Below are 17,855 nucleotides of genomic sequence, written 5' to 3' on the forward strand. Positions count from 1 at the left end.
AAGGGGATGTTTTATATTCAGATATCTGTCCTTATCAGGACAATTGATGAATACATTCTAAACAATTTCAAGTCAGAAGATTTATTTACCACTATTTTAGTGTTTTCTGGACATTTTAATGGAAATAATCTTACGCATTGTGCCTTTAAAGTTCACCTATTTTACCTCTTTTTCAAAAACGTTTGTGCCTCCAGAATGTGTTGGTTAAGTTTCAGCACAAAACACCCATCAGATTATTTATTAGATCTTTCCGAATATTAGAATTTTCAGCTGTGAACACACTGTAGCTATATCTGTGGCCTGTGCCTTTAATGCAAATGAGTTAGTTCTCCCCGCCCACCATTCCCACGTGCCTGTCAGAGTGTGCCTCAGTCCCTGCATCCGCTGCGTCAGATAAACAGCACACAGACAGACATGAAGGAAGCAGATTTTACGTAATGTTTGTGAGAAACACTACAGCAAGAACTTTCCCAATGATTATTTGATTTATTTGGGCTTGAGTTAATTCAGGGGTCACCAAACTTGTTCCTGGAGGGCCGGTGTCCTGCAGATTTTTGCTCCAACCCTAATCAAACACACTTGAACAAGCTAATCAAGGTCTTACTAGGTATACTAGAAACACCCATGCAGGTGTGTTGAGGCAAGTTGGAGCTAAACCCTGCAGGGACACTGGCCCTCCAGGACCGAGATTGGTGACCCCTGAGTTAATTCAAGCCTTTCTGCTACGATGAGTCACACACATTGCTGTTACAAAGTTCACCCACACACAGACACACACACGCACACACAGTCTATTTAACTTTGCACTGCTTTTGTACTGAAAATGTGACAGGATACAGTTTAATATCTGCTGCTATATGGATATCTGTTACGTTACTGTACAAAAAAATGGTTTAACATCTACAAACCTGTATTGAAGCATCTTCTTTTATAATCGTACTGACATGCGGCTGTGGTGAAGTAAATAGTTGCTTACTATATAAACAAAAAGTTGCTTTGTTTTGTTGATATAATTATACGCGTTACTAAGGAGACATGTTAATACACAGCTGTCAATCAATTTGGTGGGCTGGTAAACTGCACTCCTACATCACGTTGTGGTGGGCCTCAAATGGGAGGGATTTGGATCCTATTTTAACGTCAGGAAATTTAAAAAAAAGAGACTCATTGGCTTTTTAATCACCCAAGAATGACATGGACACACTATACTACACACTGTTCTGTGCAAACTAAAGATAATTTTCATCATAGATGCCCTTTAAAGTATTGTTTAAGTAAAATAAAATGTCCTGATGAATACTGAAATACAGTTGAAGTGTGATCAAAAATGTAAAACACAAAATACCTTTTGGCAGATGATGGTGTTTTCTCTCTGAGGTCTGGTGGACGACCCATTGACCAGTCACTCTTCAGAGACACAGAGCTGGACACGCATGATCCTGATCTCACACTGAACACACAAACACACCAGAGGAAAAGGAGCGTCACAACCTCAAGGTGTTTTTCAAGATGTAAGAAAAATGTTAAGGTGTCGAATTTCAGATCAAAATATGTGTCAAATCATTCATTATACTGTTGTGAGGTTTGGGATATGTTGAAAGAAGAAGGCAGGGTTGACAGTGCAGGTAAGTGCAAACATATTTTATTTCTTTTTCTTTTTTTCTGGCCAAGCAGCACACACACCTGTTGGCACCGCTCTGACCATTGTACAGTATCTGGCTCTCCCTTTTTCGTGAGATAAGTCAACATGCTGATGAGGGCCAAATAATTAAGGATGAAATGGCCATAATATCCTGCCGGCTCCAAGAACTGTCTCACCTTATTTTTGATCTTAGTTCTCGGAAAGGGTTGCAAATGCTGCAGTTTTGTCAATTTGGGGCCGCACCTGCCTGTGTCCCAAGCGGAAGCCCAGATACCTGACCTCCACTTACCCAATTGTACACTTTTTCGGGCTGGCCATGAGCAGAGTGTCTTAGCATTGTCAGGACGGCCTCAGATGCTGCAAATGCCGCTAAAAATGATTACTAAAAATAATAATGTCATCAAGGTAGAGCAGCAGCAAATGCAGAGTGTCAGGCAAGGAATTTGTCCATTAAACACTGAAATGTAGCCGGTGCTCTGAACAACCCGACCGGAAGCGTAACGAACTGGTGTAATCTGAAGGGTGTAGAAAGAGTGTTTTCTTTCTTGGGATAAAGGCGTAAGGGAAACTTGCCAGTATTCCTTCATCAGATCCAATGTCGATAAAGCGAGCAGCACCTAACCGATCGAGCAACTCATCAATGTGCAGCATTGGATACGCATCAAGTTTTGGACACAGCATTTACTTAACAAAAATCCACACAGAATCAGACGGAGCTGTCTGTCAATCGGTCTCAGACAGTCACTGAGGGATTCTTCTACCACCCTCATATCCAGCATCTTCAATTCTTCCTGAACCACTTTTTTGTGTGTGTGTGTTCTAACTACAACACCTGGTTCGGTCAGGATATGCTGCTGAATCAGCTTCGTTCGACCAGGCAGGGGTAAGAACACATCCGGGAATTCTTGCTAGAGCCACCGGATGTTAGTTAGCCACCACTACCATTTCACTACCGTTGCCAGCATCACTGCCTCTGGATCTTTCCACAGCTTTAAAAATTTTAGATGGTACATTTTGCGTGTCCTGCCCCTGTCCATCTGCGACACTTCAAAATCAAGTTACCCCACTCATTTAGTGATCATGAACGGTCCTTGCCACTTGGCAAGTTATTTCGAGCTGGCTGTAGCAGCAGAAGCACTTTATTTCCCGGTGCAAATTGTCGTAATTTAGTGCCCTTGTAATGTCTTTGGTGCTACTGATTCTGGGCCTTGAGTAAATTTTCTGACGAGAACTACCCCAGTGCGTGGAGTTTTGCCCGCAGGTCTAGAATGTTCATTCATTCATTCATTCATTTTCTTGTTGGCTTAGTTCCTTTATTAATCCGGAGTCGCCACACCGGAATGAACCGCCGACTTATCCAGCTTATTTTTATCTAACTTATTTATTTTTTTAAAATCCTGATGAACACTGCAGACAGTTTTTGTGTGACCAATAAAGTAAACCACAAAATACCTTTTGGCAGATGATGGTGTTTTCTCTCTGAGTAAAGAATCTGTGTTGATTTTCCGACATTGTTTTGAGCGCTCAAGCATTTGAGACACAAGTGATCCTGATCTCATCCTGAAAACACAAACACACCAGAGGAATAAACTGCAGGAGAAACTTCAGTCTCTTATATAAGAGTTTATCTAATTTTTTAATCTGTGGAATAAAAAAAGAACACAGAAACCACATGAAGAAATACAAAAACAAAACAATATGCATCTATAGAAATTAATTTAATCTCTGAAAATTCATATAAAGTCTGAAAAACATTACATATATATATATATATATATATATATATATATATATATATATATATATATATATATATATATATTATAATTTGCTTCACTGAGCTATAACCTGTAAGTTTAACATGCAGATTTGTATTAAATGTTCTAGTTCATTCTATCTTCATTTGATCTTCTCTATAAGCACAAGTTGAAACTGTTCTGCGGTCAGCTTTAACTCTGATTTTGTGCAAGACTTTAAACAGCACATGACACACATTGACCTCTGGCAAATATGTCACCAGATTATGCTGTCTGTAATCTAGAGTGATCTAAACACATTTGTTGAAGCTGTAAACTGAAGCTTTGTCCATCATTTGATCAGGCAATAGCAACACAAATAAGTGCATTGTTGTTGGTCTTTGTTTTTCAGAGAAAGTGTTGAAATAATGGTGTAAAAACAGAGTCAATACCTGTGTTTCTCTGAGAGAGAGTCCTTTACTCGCTCCTCTGCCATACTGCAGCTAAAACACCAATGCAGACATTAGCAGAGCTTTTAGGAAACAACCATATATATATATTATATATATTCTGGAGAAAATCTTGTTTTACTTCGGCTACAAAAAAAAAAAACAGTTAATAATTTTTTAAACACCATTTTAAGGACAAAATTATTAGCCCCTTTGAGCTATTTTTTTTCCGACTGTACAGAACAAACCATCGTTATACAATAACTTGCCTAATTACCCTAACCTGCCTAGTTACCCTAATTAACCTAGTTAAGCCTTTAAATGTCACTTTAAAGGGTCACGAAACACCAAAACACATGTTTTGAGCTGTTGACAGTCGTATATGTGTCCCACACTGCTAAAAACACTATTAGGACACCTATATTTCACTAAAAAAAGTGTAAATTGGTTGTTTTTGCGTTATTTCAAGCAAATTCGTACTTCCGGTTTGTAACGAATTTTTGAAGCTGCGTCACAATCATGACATAATAGCGTTGTATTCCAGCGTGCAGACTGGGCGTCTGTGCCAGAGTGTGTCTTATTACGTCTTACAGTGTGATGCAGTAATGCATGAGTAAGGCTTGGTTCAAACCAATCAGCGCGCTCTATTGTGCAACTTCATTAATATTCATTACTATCACCGTTTTTTCAGGACAGAGACGCCACGTTGTATTGGCAAAACAAGCGTGAAGTGTTGCTTTTATTGTTTGCTGCAGTTAAGTTTCGTTTTCATTTTCTCTCTGTGAGAGCTCAGACTCACGTGTGGATTAACAGTGTACGTGACGTGCGACAACAATAACTTACGTGTCTAAGGAGGAACATTGTTTACCTGAGAGCTGTTCTCATCTGCAAACACTGAGATCCGGATTCGCTTGTAGTCTTCTCTTCATATAGATGCGGCTCTAGTTGCTGGTGATTGTCCTGTCTCTACAGATTTGGTAAGTGAGCGACTAGTGCCCTTATTTTATTCAGTTTGTTCGTATCTAACAAGCTATTACACAGAGTGTAAACATGTTAGCACCACAACCAAACTTTAACCTCGTGTAGGGTTTTTACCGCATTTTGTGACCGGAATAACACACGCGGCTTTCTGACACTACCTGCCGTGTGCATCTAAGTTTCCAGGAAATGCTGAGGTTTTTTTTCTCTCATTCGCCGTGCGGTATCAAACATTGGATGAAAAATACACTCTTACAGCAGCTCCTCCAATCAAATATCTCGTTTGTCGTGAGGGACATGAATGAATTCCCTGAATGAAAGATCCAAACTGCAGTTAAAGTCCACCATTTAATAATTTGGCAAATAATTCGACTACAGATGTCCATGTAGGTTATACACCATCACTTTTTACTGTGTGTGTGAATTTTGACTCTGAAACTCGCGCCTGCCCAAGTAGACACTCCCACACCTACCCACTTTTCTTCCTCCGACACTCCCCCATAAAAAGAGCTGGACACGCCCACTTTTCTGACTTTTTCCAAAGTAGAGGTGTAAAAACACCCTGCTGAAACGTTGGGGTTTCATGGCCCTTTAAGCTTTATAGAAGTGTCTTAAAAATATCAGGTAAAATATTATTTACTGTCATCATGGCAAAGATAAAATAAATCATCTATTAGAAATAAGTCATTAAAACTATTATGTTTAGAAATGTGTTGAAAAAATCTGCTCTCCACTACATATAAATTGGGGGAAAAATAAAATGGGAGTCTAATAATTCAGGGGGGCTAATAATTCTGACTTCAACTGTATGTATATAGTCCTTAACATGAATGCAGTTGGTTTAACCCTGATCTGACATCTCAGCTGTTTCACATTTGATTTAAGGTAAATGCATGTTATATAGAGTTTATCAAGAGAAGTTCAGGTTCAGCCAATTGTTGATTTACACTGCAAATTTTAGATAGTAGATTTAACTACCTTGGAGTTAAAATTAACACTCCCTCAGAGTTTATATGGGAACCACTATAAGTGTTAAAAATAACACTTTTGAAAGTGTTAACATTGTCAACACCAAGAGAGTGTTAATTAACAAACCCTTATTGTATAAAATATCTGTTCAATTTCCGAAAAAATACCAGCAGCTGTGGTTGCCAGAATCTTTCTGTGAAAAACATGGAAGTTTTATATAACTGTATAAATTTACAAAAATTAACCATATTTCATGAACTAATACAATGTTCATTTTACAAAATCATAGCTTAGTGCACAAAAATGTAAAGTCTTTAGATGCAATAATGTTTTCATGTGTGATTGCAAGTAGCAAACAGATTTTGACAGCATTAGTAACTACACAGTTACCTTTAAACAAAAGAAGATGCAGCATAACATCAAATTTTCTCAGTTCATCTTGGACGTGAACAGAGACGCTATTATCCTCCACAATGGTGACACAAAAACCGTTTTGCTGTTTTTCTTTCTTTTTTTTCATTTTTAGATTTTACGTAAAAATACTAGCAGCTGTGGTTGCCAGTAATCTGCTGTTTTTAACATTCATAAATTCAGTTTACAGAATATTTCTGTTAAAAGCACATTCAACAGTCTGTATTTTTTATCGAACTCAAACTGCAAATTTTAGATTTGGTAGATTTAACTACCTTAGAGTTAAAATTTACACTCCCTCAGTGTTTATATGGGAACCACTATAAGTGTTAAAATAACACTTTTGAAAGTGTTAAAATTTTTAACACCCAGAGTGTTAATTAGCAAACTCTTATTGTGTAAAATATCTGTTAAATGTATGTCAAAATACTGGCAGCAGTGGTTGCCAGTAATCTGCTGTTTTCAACATTTTAGATTCGTAAATTCAGTTTCCAGAATATTTCTGTGAAAAACAAATCCCATAGTCTGTATTTTTCATTCGAACACACGTAAGCCTTAAATTCCAGAGCAAAATCCTAACTAGTGTCCTTACTACAGAGGGCTGAACACTCAGACAGTGATGAAGTTAATGAAACAATTAAGTGTCTAATTAAAGGAGGATTGAGAATTATTGATAACCAACTGTTAACAAGCAGAATCACTGAAGGAAAGAAAAACACAAGCCAAAACCAAAGATGAAATCAACTGAGAAAAAAAACTCTAAATAAAATAATGATCAATAAAAATAAAACAAATTACACAATAAAAATTTTTATTTTTCAACATCTTTAAAACAACTCATCACATTAAACAACTTATCATGGAGCTTCACCTATTACTGACCTTTGACTTTATTTCTGTCATGTGAACAAAAGCTCTTAATGAAATTTCTGTTGTTCATTTGAAGTCACCATGATGGAGGACAGAGTCTACTTTAGTCAGGCTTTTCAACTTCTTGCTGTAAATGTCTTTTATTTTGACTGCTATAGTTAGTGTTAATCACACTATTTATATATATAGCATGGAAAGCCGAAAGTCAATTATTGTGTCAGTATGAAGAGGTTATCTATGATATCATAGCCATCCTTTCCTGCTTGTTTTCTAATTCAGTATCATATTAGTTATGTGTGAGAAAAAAATAATATGCGTAAATGAAACCACTGAAGCTCCAATAAAATAAAATACAAACAATATTTACCATGAGAATGTTTGATCTGCGGCAGAACTCAAAAACACCCAGACATCAACAATTAGTCTTTGAATCTCAATAATGGTGACAAACAAAAAAATAAAAATCAAGTAAAAAAAAAACACTCTACTGAAATATCACCTCCCAAAAACAACACAAAATAAAGGAAAAGAAAGAGATTGTAAGAACATAAGCTTCATAATTTATTCATGCTGCAATGCATGCTGGGAGCTTAATACTAAGCTGGTACCCAGCATGCATTGTGGCATGAACTATGCAGCTTTTTTTTTTTTTTTAGCAACCACGGTTGAGGTTCATATCCTGATTCTTGATGCCTGTGTGTCATATGAGCAAGCTGGAGCTTGAATGTTTAGTGCATGACACTCTAATTATTAATTGCATCCTAATTGTTTGTTGAATCTTCTATGAAGAGCAGCAGACTGTCAGTAGTATTGTCCCACGCAGCTTTAATACAACTAAATTTGCATATCTTCATGAATCAACTTATAGAACACCTGAAATTATATCTATAACAATTAAGCATTAACAATATAGTTTCTCTTGACCTTTCTTGCTATAACTGATGAGTTTTAGAAACACAGCTATAACAGTCGGAGAAACATCAGGATATAAGAGTAAAGCTTCAAGAGCTTAAATAAGCAGCCTCTGATCTCCATGATGGTGAGGTCAAATTAAATATTTTTAATAAAAAAATATAAACTTCTGTTCATTGTCAAATATTCTTACAGAAATGAAGTCAAACTGTAATCAGTGAAGCTGCTTATACTAATATTTAATGGAGTTGTTTAATCCTCTGTTTTAATTCAGCTGGTTTGGTGTGAGGCTGTGTCTGTAGTTTTATTTCTTCCTTCAATTTCTTATTCCTTCAGTGATTGTGCTTGTTAACAGCAGGTGTTCAACAGCAGGTGTCTGAATTCACTTATTTGTGGTCATTCCCTCTGTCTAGTGGACTAAACTGACTAATTTAAGGGCCAGGTGAATGAGGGTGTGGCGAGATTTCAGACACTCTGATTAGTTTCTCTAATACAAGGGTTTTCTACAAAGGTAGATACATGTTACTCTGTGTGACAAGGAGGCAAATCAGCTTCTAACGCCGAGAGGGTTATTTTACCTTTATCTAACTCTAGAATTTTAACACTTTACTCTGAATTACCACAACACTATTTACTGTGTAGTGAGTAATAAAATGTCTCTCTACTAAAGAGGCTATTTGGTTAATGAGTTACACTGACAGTAAAGGGTTAAATGCAGTGTTGTTTAAGGATCGTCAGCTTGTTGTTTTCAGCAGCTTTTCTTCCTGTTCAACTGGAAGGTCTGCTTTAACTTTACTTTTGATTTGGTGACTCTGAATGTTTAGAGTTATATTTAATGCTGAATTATTGGACACTATTTAGTCAGTCTGATATAGAAGAGAACAAACACTTTAAAGGCATTAAAAATAAAGCTTTTAGAAAGTGTTTAAATGAGCGTGTTTGACTCAGTGTTTAATCTGCGTTTGAGGATTTGATCTTCTGGATCAGACATTTAAATCACACTCACACATATAAAACCCTTCATCATTTGCACAAATCAGCGTAATGTAGAAGTGTTAAACTCACATGCAGAAGTACAGACGCTCTCGTGCAGCAGGAACACAATCTGAACTCTTTCACTTCACTAAAACACACCTGTGGGATCTACACTTAGATCCTAAAATATTACTGGCTCCACTGAGTGACACTCACATGAATATTCATGAGACTCTCCTGACTGTGGGCGTGTCCTGAGGACGAGTGTGTTGAAGCAAGATTTAGAGAAGGTATTAAAGATGAAATCTGAGAGGTCTCTGAAGAAAATTTACAGCAATGTTGAACCTATAAAATAAGATTAGAGATTTCTATATAAATCAGTATACCTCATACAGATCTCTCTTCTATATTATTATTATTTTCTATAGGATGCTGTTCAATAATATTCAGTAAGTGTGTTTATGCAATAGATTAGTCAGTACCAAAGGCAAAACTGAACTAACTGAACAAAATAACTGAAGATCACAGGGAAGAGAAACAGCACACACAAATGAATAATGTTTAACCAGAGGACAAATCAAGAAAACCATTAAACAGTATTACATTCAGTTCAAATGTTGTAGTTTGTCTTTTAATAATTGTTTGCAGCACATAATTTGAATGTACATGTATTATCTCTCTTAATCAATTTATCTGTTTATCGATACTCGCTATTACAGTACAGATGTTTAATACTATTTTTGTGGTCATTTCTCAAAATTTAGGATAAAAAGTCAATAAAAATTATAATAATTTTCCCCAGAAACTGGAAGACGGGTTTGTCGTGTCTTGGTCGTGAGAAAATATTTATTATTATTATCAGTAAAATCAAACTTAGCAGCTCTTATTTATTTATTTGTTCTTTTTATTATGTTTAAAGGTAAATAACATTAGGGAATGCATAGTTATACACAAATCATTATAAAAGGGAATTTTAAATTAAATACAGATAACTTAATCATCTGAATTGAGCTTTACAGTAACTCTGTTTTGAAATCAGGGAATGATTAAAACCTTTAGATCGGTGGAAAAGAGTTGACAGATTCAGGATCAGTTAGCACATTGTGTTTAGTGAATGTGATGTTTTCTAAATAGTGTAAGAGTTTTAGTTCACAATCCATAAACAAGATTATCTTAATCAGTTATAATGATCAATTTACAGAATACTAAAATAAAATAACAAGAAAACGAGAAACCAGAATAGTTTAGTGTAATCACAACTGAAACTTTCATTTAATAATAGTGTCTGACTCATTTTTACAAAACTAACACATAAATCATTACATGGGTAATATATCTATCTGTAAAATTTTAAAATGGCTTTCCTTTACTTTGTTTAGAGGTGGTTTCCTGGACCAAGATTAAGCGTAGTCCTACACTGAAATGGCCATTTAGATCAGACTAACAGAAATGTGCTTTCTCTATCTCGGTTTTAAAAAGTCTAAGACTTAGTCTAGTCCAGAATTGAATAGGCTGATTTCCTGGAGGAACACTAGAGCAACTTCAGGACTAAACTGAGGCTTAAATTAAATCTATCAGGAGGCAGGTTTAACTTCAGATTCATTTCATTTGGAGGACACATGGATTACCTGGACCATGTCAATGATGATCAGCGCTTTCCAACAGCCAGGCAAGTTCTTGCAGACAGAAGTGACCCAGTGCAAGGTTTTGATGAATTAAGTGTTCGAGATGCATAAAGTAAACTATTTGTGAATTAACAGCACATCACATGAACTTCCCTGATGCTGGAACCCAGGCTAACTACAAGGTACTATTCAATGAATATGGAAATGTTCCAGGAGTCATCGGTTGCATAGAGGGAACTCATATTCCCATTAAGCGTCCCTCGACTCCAGATGCGGAGGAATACAGGAACCAAAAGAACTGGGTTTTCATCAATGTCCAAGGTGTATAACCTTCCCAGTTAGAGTTTTCAAACGTTGCTGCACGGTGGAAAGGTGCAACTCATGATCCTCCTCAGCTCATCTCTGTATACTCAGTTTGTCAGAAGAGATCATAATGGAGTTTTGCTTAGTGACAGTGGGCATGCTCAGAAGGATTTCAGCTACAGCCAGGCTCATATGCGCACAAGGGCTTTAGTCAAGCTTATGTTTGGTGTTTGGAAGAGTCGTGTTCAGTGCCTTAGGAAAACACTCAGATTGAAAGCAAGTAGATGCTGCACTGCTGCAGAGACTGTGGCATCTTCAGCTGATGGTCCAGTCTCTGAGGTGGCAGTAGAGTCAAATACATTGACTTTGGCTGAAATTGTTGCAGGCGCTTCTGTTGTACCTGCTTCAGTTAATTCTGAGATAGATGGCATGAATGGTCACATTGTTACACCAGTATTGACAGAAAATATAGCAGTGACTGGAAAAAGCAACGAGGCTGGAAGTGAAGCGGAAATGCAAACTGAGGCATTTTTCAAAGCTCCAATAAAGAGGAGAAAAGGCAGAGGTAAGACGACAATAACACAGACCAAAGAAGACAAGAGCGAGACTGAAAGTGCAGTTTCAGACATTGACAGCGATTCTTCAGACTCCAATGATTCAGGCTGCTCTTTTCTTCATCACTAAATGAGGATGAAGAGCAGCCAGTGGTGTACAACACTGAACAACTAACTCAGCTTTCAAGAGAAACAAAGACACTGAAGCTGAAGACTACTGTCCAGTTTCATCTGCTCTTATAAGAGATGTAAAGAGGTGCATGAAGGAAGGAGCTTTCTGTGATCAGGAAGTGTACCATCTTAGAAAAATCATGATAAAAATGAGAAAACAAATGCGTGAAGATGAAGAACAGGACATGGTGTGATAGCTTCTTCTTTTTTTGACTGTTTCTATCATTTATGAGAGACATTAAGATTGGAGCTCTACACTTGAATGGTGCTAGAAACAGTCAGAATAGAATGTGTCTGTTTGAGTTTATAAAGATGAAACGTATTGATGTGACCTTCATTCAAGAGTCTCAGAGTGCTTTATTTAATGAAATAGACTGAAGAACAGAATGGGATGCTCAAGTGTTCAGCTCTATTGCTTTCACAGCAGTTTTTACCAATTCAATGTGGAGAGAAATAAATAGTCAAAGGACGTTTTTACTAATTAAAGCAAAATTTGAGAATATTTTAATGACTTTTTAAAATATTTACGCTTCTACAAATGCAGATGAAAGAATAGATTTCTCCAATGCTTTTAGTGCTGTCCTTAAAGATATCAAATCAGAAGAGTTTTTCATTTTAACAGCACAGAGAAAGAGAAGAGAGATCCAAATCACTCAGAAACACATCCTGCTTCACTAAAAGTGCTTCCACAATTAGTAAGAGTGTTTGATTTATGCGATGTGTGGAGGAATGATCATCATGAAAATAGACAGCACACTTGGGCACATAGTAAGAATCATTTTATTTCAATGGCAAGGCTTGATAGATTTTACATGTTTCATTTTCAAGCAGATTGTGTCAAAAATTGTAAAATAATTCCTGTTGGGTTTTCAGATCACTCTTCTGTTATTTGTACTCTAATTGTTCATTCTGTGAAGATTAGGAGTGCCTATTGGCATTTTCATACGTCCCTTTTAAAAGATGAGACATTTATTGAAATCTTTTCTTTATTTTTGGGAATTTTAAAGAAGGAAAACACCTTTATTCTTCACTGCAGCAATGGTGGGATTGTGGCAAGATTCACATTAAACAATTATGCCAAGAAAAAACTTTTAATGTCACTAAAGGAGTTCCTGAATCCATGAAGAAATTAGAGGATGAACTAACAGATCTGTTTAACACAACAGCAGCTACAAGCAGTGATCAATCTGAAACCCGGAAATCAAACACAGATTTGCTGGCTGATCTTTGAGGAGTGAAAGCACAAGGAGCATTCATTCATTCAGGTTTAATAAACATTACACAAATGGATGCTCCTTCTAAGCTGTTTTAGTCTAGAACAGAAAAATGGCCAAAGTGGAATTATTCATTCACTAAACAATAATGCAGGAGAGAAACTTTATAATCCAGTGAAATGCGTAAACATGCAGTTAACTTTAATTCAGAATTATATAGATCATATAGAAGTTAAAGATCTCCCAAACACTGATGAAGACTCTAATGCCATGCTTGAGCTCTCATTGTCACAGAATGAATTATACACAGCGGTAATGAGTATGGGAAGTGGAAAGACTCCAGCTTTTGATGAATCCCAGTAGATTTCTGTAAATCTTTGTGGTCTGTGATAGGTGATGATGTTCTTTTGGTTCTTGATGACAGTTTGAATAAAGGTTTACTCCCATCAAGCTGCAGAAGAGCTGTAATTACTGTGTTACCAATAAAGGAGACTTGCAAAGAAGAAGCAACTGGAGACCAGCATCACTTTACTGCACCCATTATAAAATACTGTCAAAGGCATCAGCTACACGATTGAGTAAGGTAATGGGTCAAGTAATACACCAAGATCAACATTATTGTATAGCGAATTAATCAAGTTTTTGACAATATTTATTTGGTTAGAGATGTTTTAGAAGTAATTGGGTATTAAGTGTGGACTGATCTCTTTAGAGCAAGAGAAAGCGTTTGACCGTATACAACATGAATATTGAATAAAGCTTTTAGAAATGTTTGGTTTGAGCCCAGCTTCTGTAAATATGATCAATGTTTTGTACAGAGACATTCAAAGTGTATTAAAAGTCAACGGTGGTCTGAGCGCTGCTTTTACAGTACAGAGAGGAGTTAGACAGGGATGTGCTGTGTCGGGGATGTTGTACACACTGCCTATCCAACCTGTGCTGAATAAACTAAGCTCTGAGATAAAGTGTGTGTGTGTTCCTCATTGTGACGTTTCTCTGCATCTTTCTGCTTATGCTGATGATGTTGTTGTTTCATATCGAATGCGGAAGATATTCAGAAACTGGATTTTATTGTAAGTGATTTTCAGAAGATATCCTCTGCTAAAGTCAACTGGGGAAAGAGTGAAGCCCTGCTTGTGGGCAGCTGGAGCGGTGTCCCTCCCAAGTTACCTGGAGGTTTGACATGGAAGAAAGGAGGCTTGAAATACCTTGGGTGAAGATGACTGTGTTCAGAAGAACTGGAATGGTACGCTTGAGAAAATCCAAGGACTTCTACAACAATGGAAATGGTTACTTCCCCAGTTATCATATAGAGGCCGCACACTTATAGTTAACAGCTTGCTGGATCCTCTATATGGCACAAGCTGGCGTGTGAAGACCCCCCTATTGGTTTACTACCTGTAGTGCATTGATCCTTATGACTGCGTATATGGGATCTGTATTGTTCTGTGAAGCTCCTCCCCCTCTACCTCGCTCTCACTCTGTCACACAGTCATTCAGTATGTATGTGCGTCGATACTAAGTGAAGCTGCTGTATGTCTTCTGTGCCCGCTGTTATTAAACACTGATTAGTTTGAACCCTGCTTCTCTATCAGTTTAATGCAAGTTCTCAGAGTCAACATGGTGTCAGAAGTACAACTGCACGCGTAAGTGAGTTTTGTCTACGCTGGAAAAGTTTCCACGCATTTCTCTCGACTCGTGAGTAACTAACTAGCGGCTAAGCTACGTAAACGAAACCTAAGCACAAAGCAACAATGGCAGGGGAATTCCGAAGACCAGACCCACTCGTTTTCAATGAAAATATTGCTGAAAACTGGCGTATGTTCGAACAAGAGTTTGATATCTTCATTGCAGCAGCTCACGGGGACAAATCACCTCGTACACAAGCTTTCATTTTGCTCAACCTCGCAGGTCCCGAAGCCATTGAACGCGAACGGTCCTTTGTTTATGCACAAGAGGTGAGAGTACCCGGTGAAAATGACAGTATTATTACAATACCGGCTGAGTCCAGGGAAGACCCTGAGGGTTTAAAGAGAAAGTTTCGTGAGCTCTGCGCTCCCCATGTAAACATCACAATGGAACGACACAAGTTCAACACGCGATCACAAAGACCTGGTGAGACTTTTGAATCCTATATTAGCGATTTGAAAATTAAAGCGAAAAGCTGCAAATTTGGAGCATTACAGGACGAGCTTATTCGTGACAGGCTGCTCTGTGGCATACAAAGTGATATCCTGAGAAAATCACTGCTGCGTGATCCAGAACTGACTTTAAATAAAGCCATATCAGCATGTCAGATATATGAACAGACTGAACAACACACTAAAGACCTAGCAACACTCCAAAGGACATCTGCCACTGTCCATGCGGTGCACCAGGCATTCACAGGAAAGAACAAACGTTATAAACCAAAGCACACAGAAAGCAACAAAGGCCCAACAGCCATAAGAAACTGTAACAACTGCGGTGGTGATCACCCAGCTAAAAGAGATAAGTGTCCAGCCTTTGGCCAACAGTGCAATAGTTGCAAAAAGTGGAACCATTTCAAAAAATGCTGCAGGTCCACACAATCAAACACAACAAAGCGACGTTTCACAAAAACAGTCCACAATGTTAAACCACACCAGTCAAGTAGCGAAGAAAGTGAATCATTCTTTGTTGATGGAGTGACTGATGCGAATGTTTATTCCACAGCTAATGCAGCACATAAAAGTGAACTGTACAGCACTGTGCACGTTCATGGTAAATCAGTGGAACTAAAAGTTGATACGGGAGCTAAATGTAATGTAATGGACTTGCACACCTTTCAGCACTTACGAAAACAAGAAAAGCTCAGCATGTCAAGCACAGCAAAACTGATAGCATATGGTGGCAACGAGCTACACACACTTGGTACAGTTATACTACCATGCAGTCTAGCCAACCAATCCTATGACTTACTGTTTTATGTCATCAAAAATTCTGCACAGCCACTACTGGGTTTGTCTGACTGCATACGCATGAAACTTCTAACACTCAACAAAGAAGTTCATCAGCTAAACACATACAGTCAAGATGAATTCACAGACACAATTCTGACCAAGTATGATGATCTTTTCAAGGATGAAGTAGGTAAACTACCTGTCACATACTCCATAAAGCTCGACCCTAATGTACCCCCAGCTGTTCGTCCCGCAAGACGCATTCTAGTCGCGATGCAGGATAAGGTCAAAAAAGAACTTCAACGAATGACGGATCTTAATGTCATCACACCAGTTACAGAACCAACTGACTGGGTGTCCTCCATGGTGGCGGCTAACAAAAAAAGACTCCAACAGCATCCGAATCTGTATAGATCCAAGAGATCTGAATATGGCAATTCAACGACCGCACCACCCAATGAGAACAGTGGAGGAAGTTGCAACACAGATGTCAAATTCTGTTGTTTTCTCAGTACTTGATGCAAAGAGTTCGTTTTGGCAGATATCTTTAGATCACAAATCATCACTGCTAACAACATTCAGCACCCCATTTGGCTGATATAGATTCCTCAGAATGCCATTTGGCATTAACTCGGCTAGTGAGGTTTTCCAGCGCTCAATGGAGCAAATTTTCGCTGGATACCCTTGCGCTGTGATTGTTGATGATATACTAGTCGGCGGACGCACAATACAGGAACACGATGACAACCTGGAGAAAGTGCTTGCACGAGCTAGACAAGTCAATCTCAGACTCAATCCACAAAAGTGCAAATTCAGGCTGAAGGAGGTAAGCTACGTAGGCCATATTTTCAGCAGCGACGGTTTACATGCAGATCCATCCAAAATCAAAGCCATCACTGAAATGCCAGTACCCGCTAATGCCACTGCTCTCATGCGATTTCTCGGCATGGTTAATTACATGGACAAATTTATCCCAAACCTCAGTGACATATCTGCACCCCTCCGCCAGCTGACACACAAAGACACAACATGGTGTTGGTTGCAGCAGCACCAAGATTGTTTTAATACCCTAAAGAACTGTCTCAAATGCCCTCCTGTTTTGTCACATTACAACGTTGACAACCCTGTTACCTTAACATGCGACTCATCGCAATTTTGTCTAGGTGCAGCATGTCTACAAGAAAACAAGCCCATAGCTTATGCTTCACGGGTTCTCACAGATACTGAACAGCGCTATGCGCAAATTGAAAAGGAACTCCTCGCTGTGGTGTTTGCCTGCACCAAGTTTAATGATTACATCTATGGCAAACCAGTAACCATTGAAACAGACCACCAACCTCTGGTGACAATCATCAAACGTCCAATCCACAGCACTCCTGCCAGACTCCAAAGAATGCTGTTACAGCTCCAACGGTACAACATCTCCCTTGTGTACAAAAAAGGAAAGCAGATGTACATAGCGGACACTCTATCTAGAGCCCCACAAACATCTGCACATGAGCATCCAGAGGACAAACACACATTTGAGGTAATGAACATTTGCAACATCTCATCATCACGCCTGGATGAACTTAAACTCCACACAACAGGTGATGCCACCCTACAGTTGCTTGCAAACACGATTAAACATGGATGGCCAAACAAACTACACAGTCTTCCACCAGTACTGTGGCCGTTTTACCCATACAGACATGAATTGATCACGGATGACTCACTCGTGTGGAAAGGACACAAAGTGATAATACCTGAAACACTACGCTTACAATACACTCAAATCGTGCATAGGGGTCACCCTGGAGCAGTAGCCACCAAACAACATGCACGTGGCATTTTTTTCTGGCCAACTATGACAAAAGACATTGATGCTTACACCACATCCTGTGCCATCTGCAATAGTACCAGACCCCACCAGCAAAAAGAACCTATGAAACTGCATACTGTTCCAAGCCTGCCATGGTCAACCGTAGCAGCCGATATATTTGAATGGAACAATCATCCATACCTGGTTCTCGTTGACTCGTATTCAGGCTGGTACGAGATCGATCAGTTACGAGACATGACCTCAACATGCGTCATACAAAAGCTGAAGAGACATTTCTCTGTCCATGGGTCACCTCAAACCCTC

At 38.3% G+C, this 17,855-nt stretch overlaps 1 protein-coding gene across 1 annotated transcript in view; it reads right to left on the bottom strand.

Annotated features, from left to right (window-relative positions):
* LOC137490961 (protein NLRC3-like) overlaps window positions 1–9,092 on the bottom strand; it is a 372,316-nt gene extending 363,224 nt beyond the window's left edge. Inside the window, exons 1-4 of the mRNA XM_088650167.1 lie at window positions 9,033–9,092; window positions 3,831–3,881; window positions 3,095–3,202; window positions 1,346–1,450 (exon numbers count right to left, since the gene is read on the bottom strand). Of these exons, the coding sequence (XP_088506293.1) occupies window positions 1,346–1,450; window positions 3,095–3,202; window positions 3,831–3,874 (257 nt within the window). The 5' untranslated portion in view covers window positions 3,875–3,881; window positions 9,033–9,092. The remainder of the gene's footprint in view (window positions 1–1,345; window positions 1,451–3,094; window positions 3,203–3,830; window positions 3,882–9,032) is intronic.
* Window positions 9,093–17,855: the final 8,763 nt, after the last annotated feature.

The sequence above is a fragment of the Danio rerio genome, chromosome 4 (assembly GCF_052040795.2).
Source record: "Danio rerio strain M-AB ecotype USA chromosome 4, GRCz13ab, whole genome shotgun sequence".
Taxonomy (NCBI): domain Eukaryota; kingdom Metazoa; phylum Chordata; class Actinopteri; order Cypriniformes; family Danionidae; genus Danio; species Danio rerio.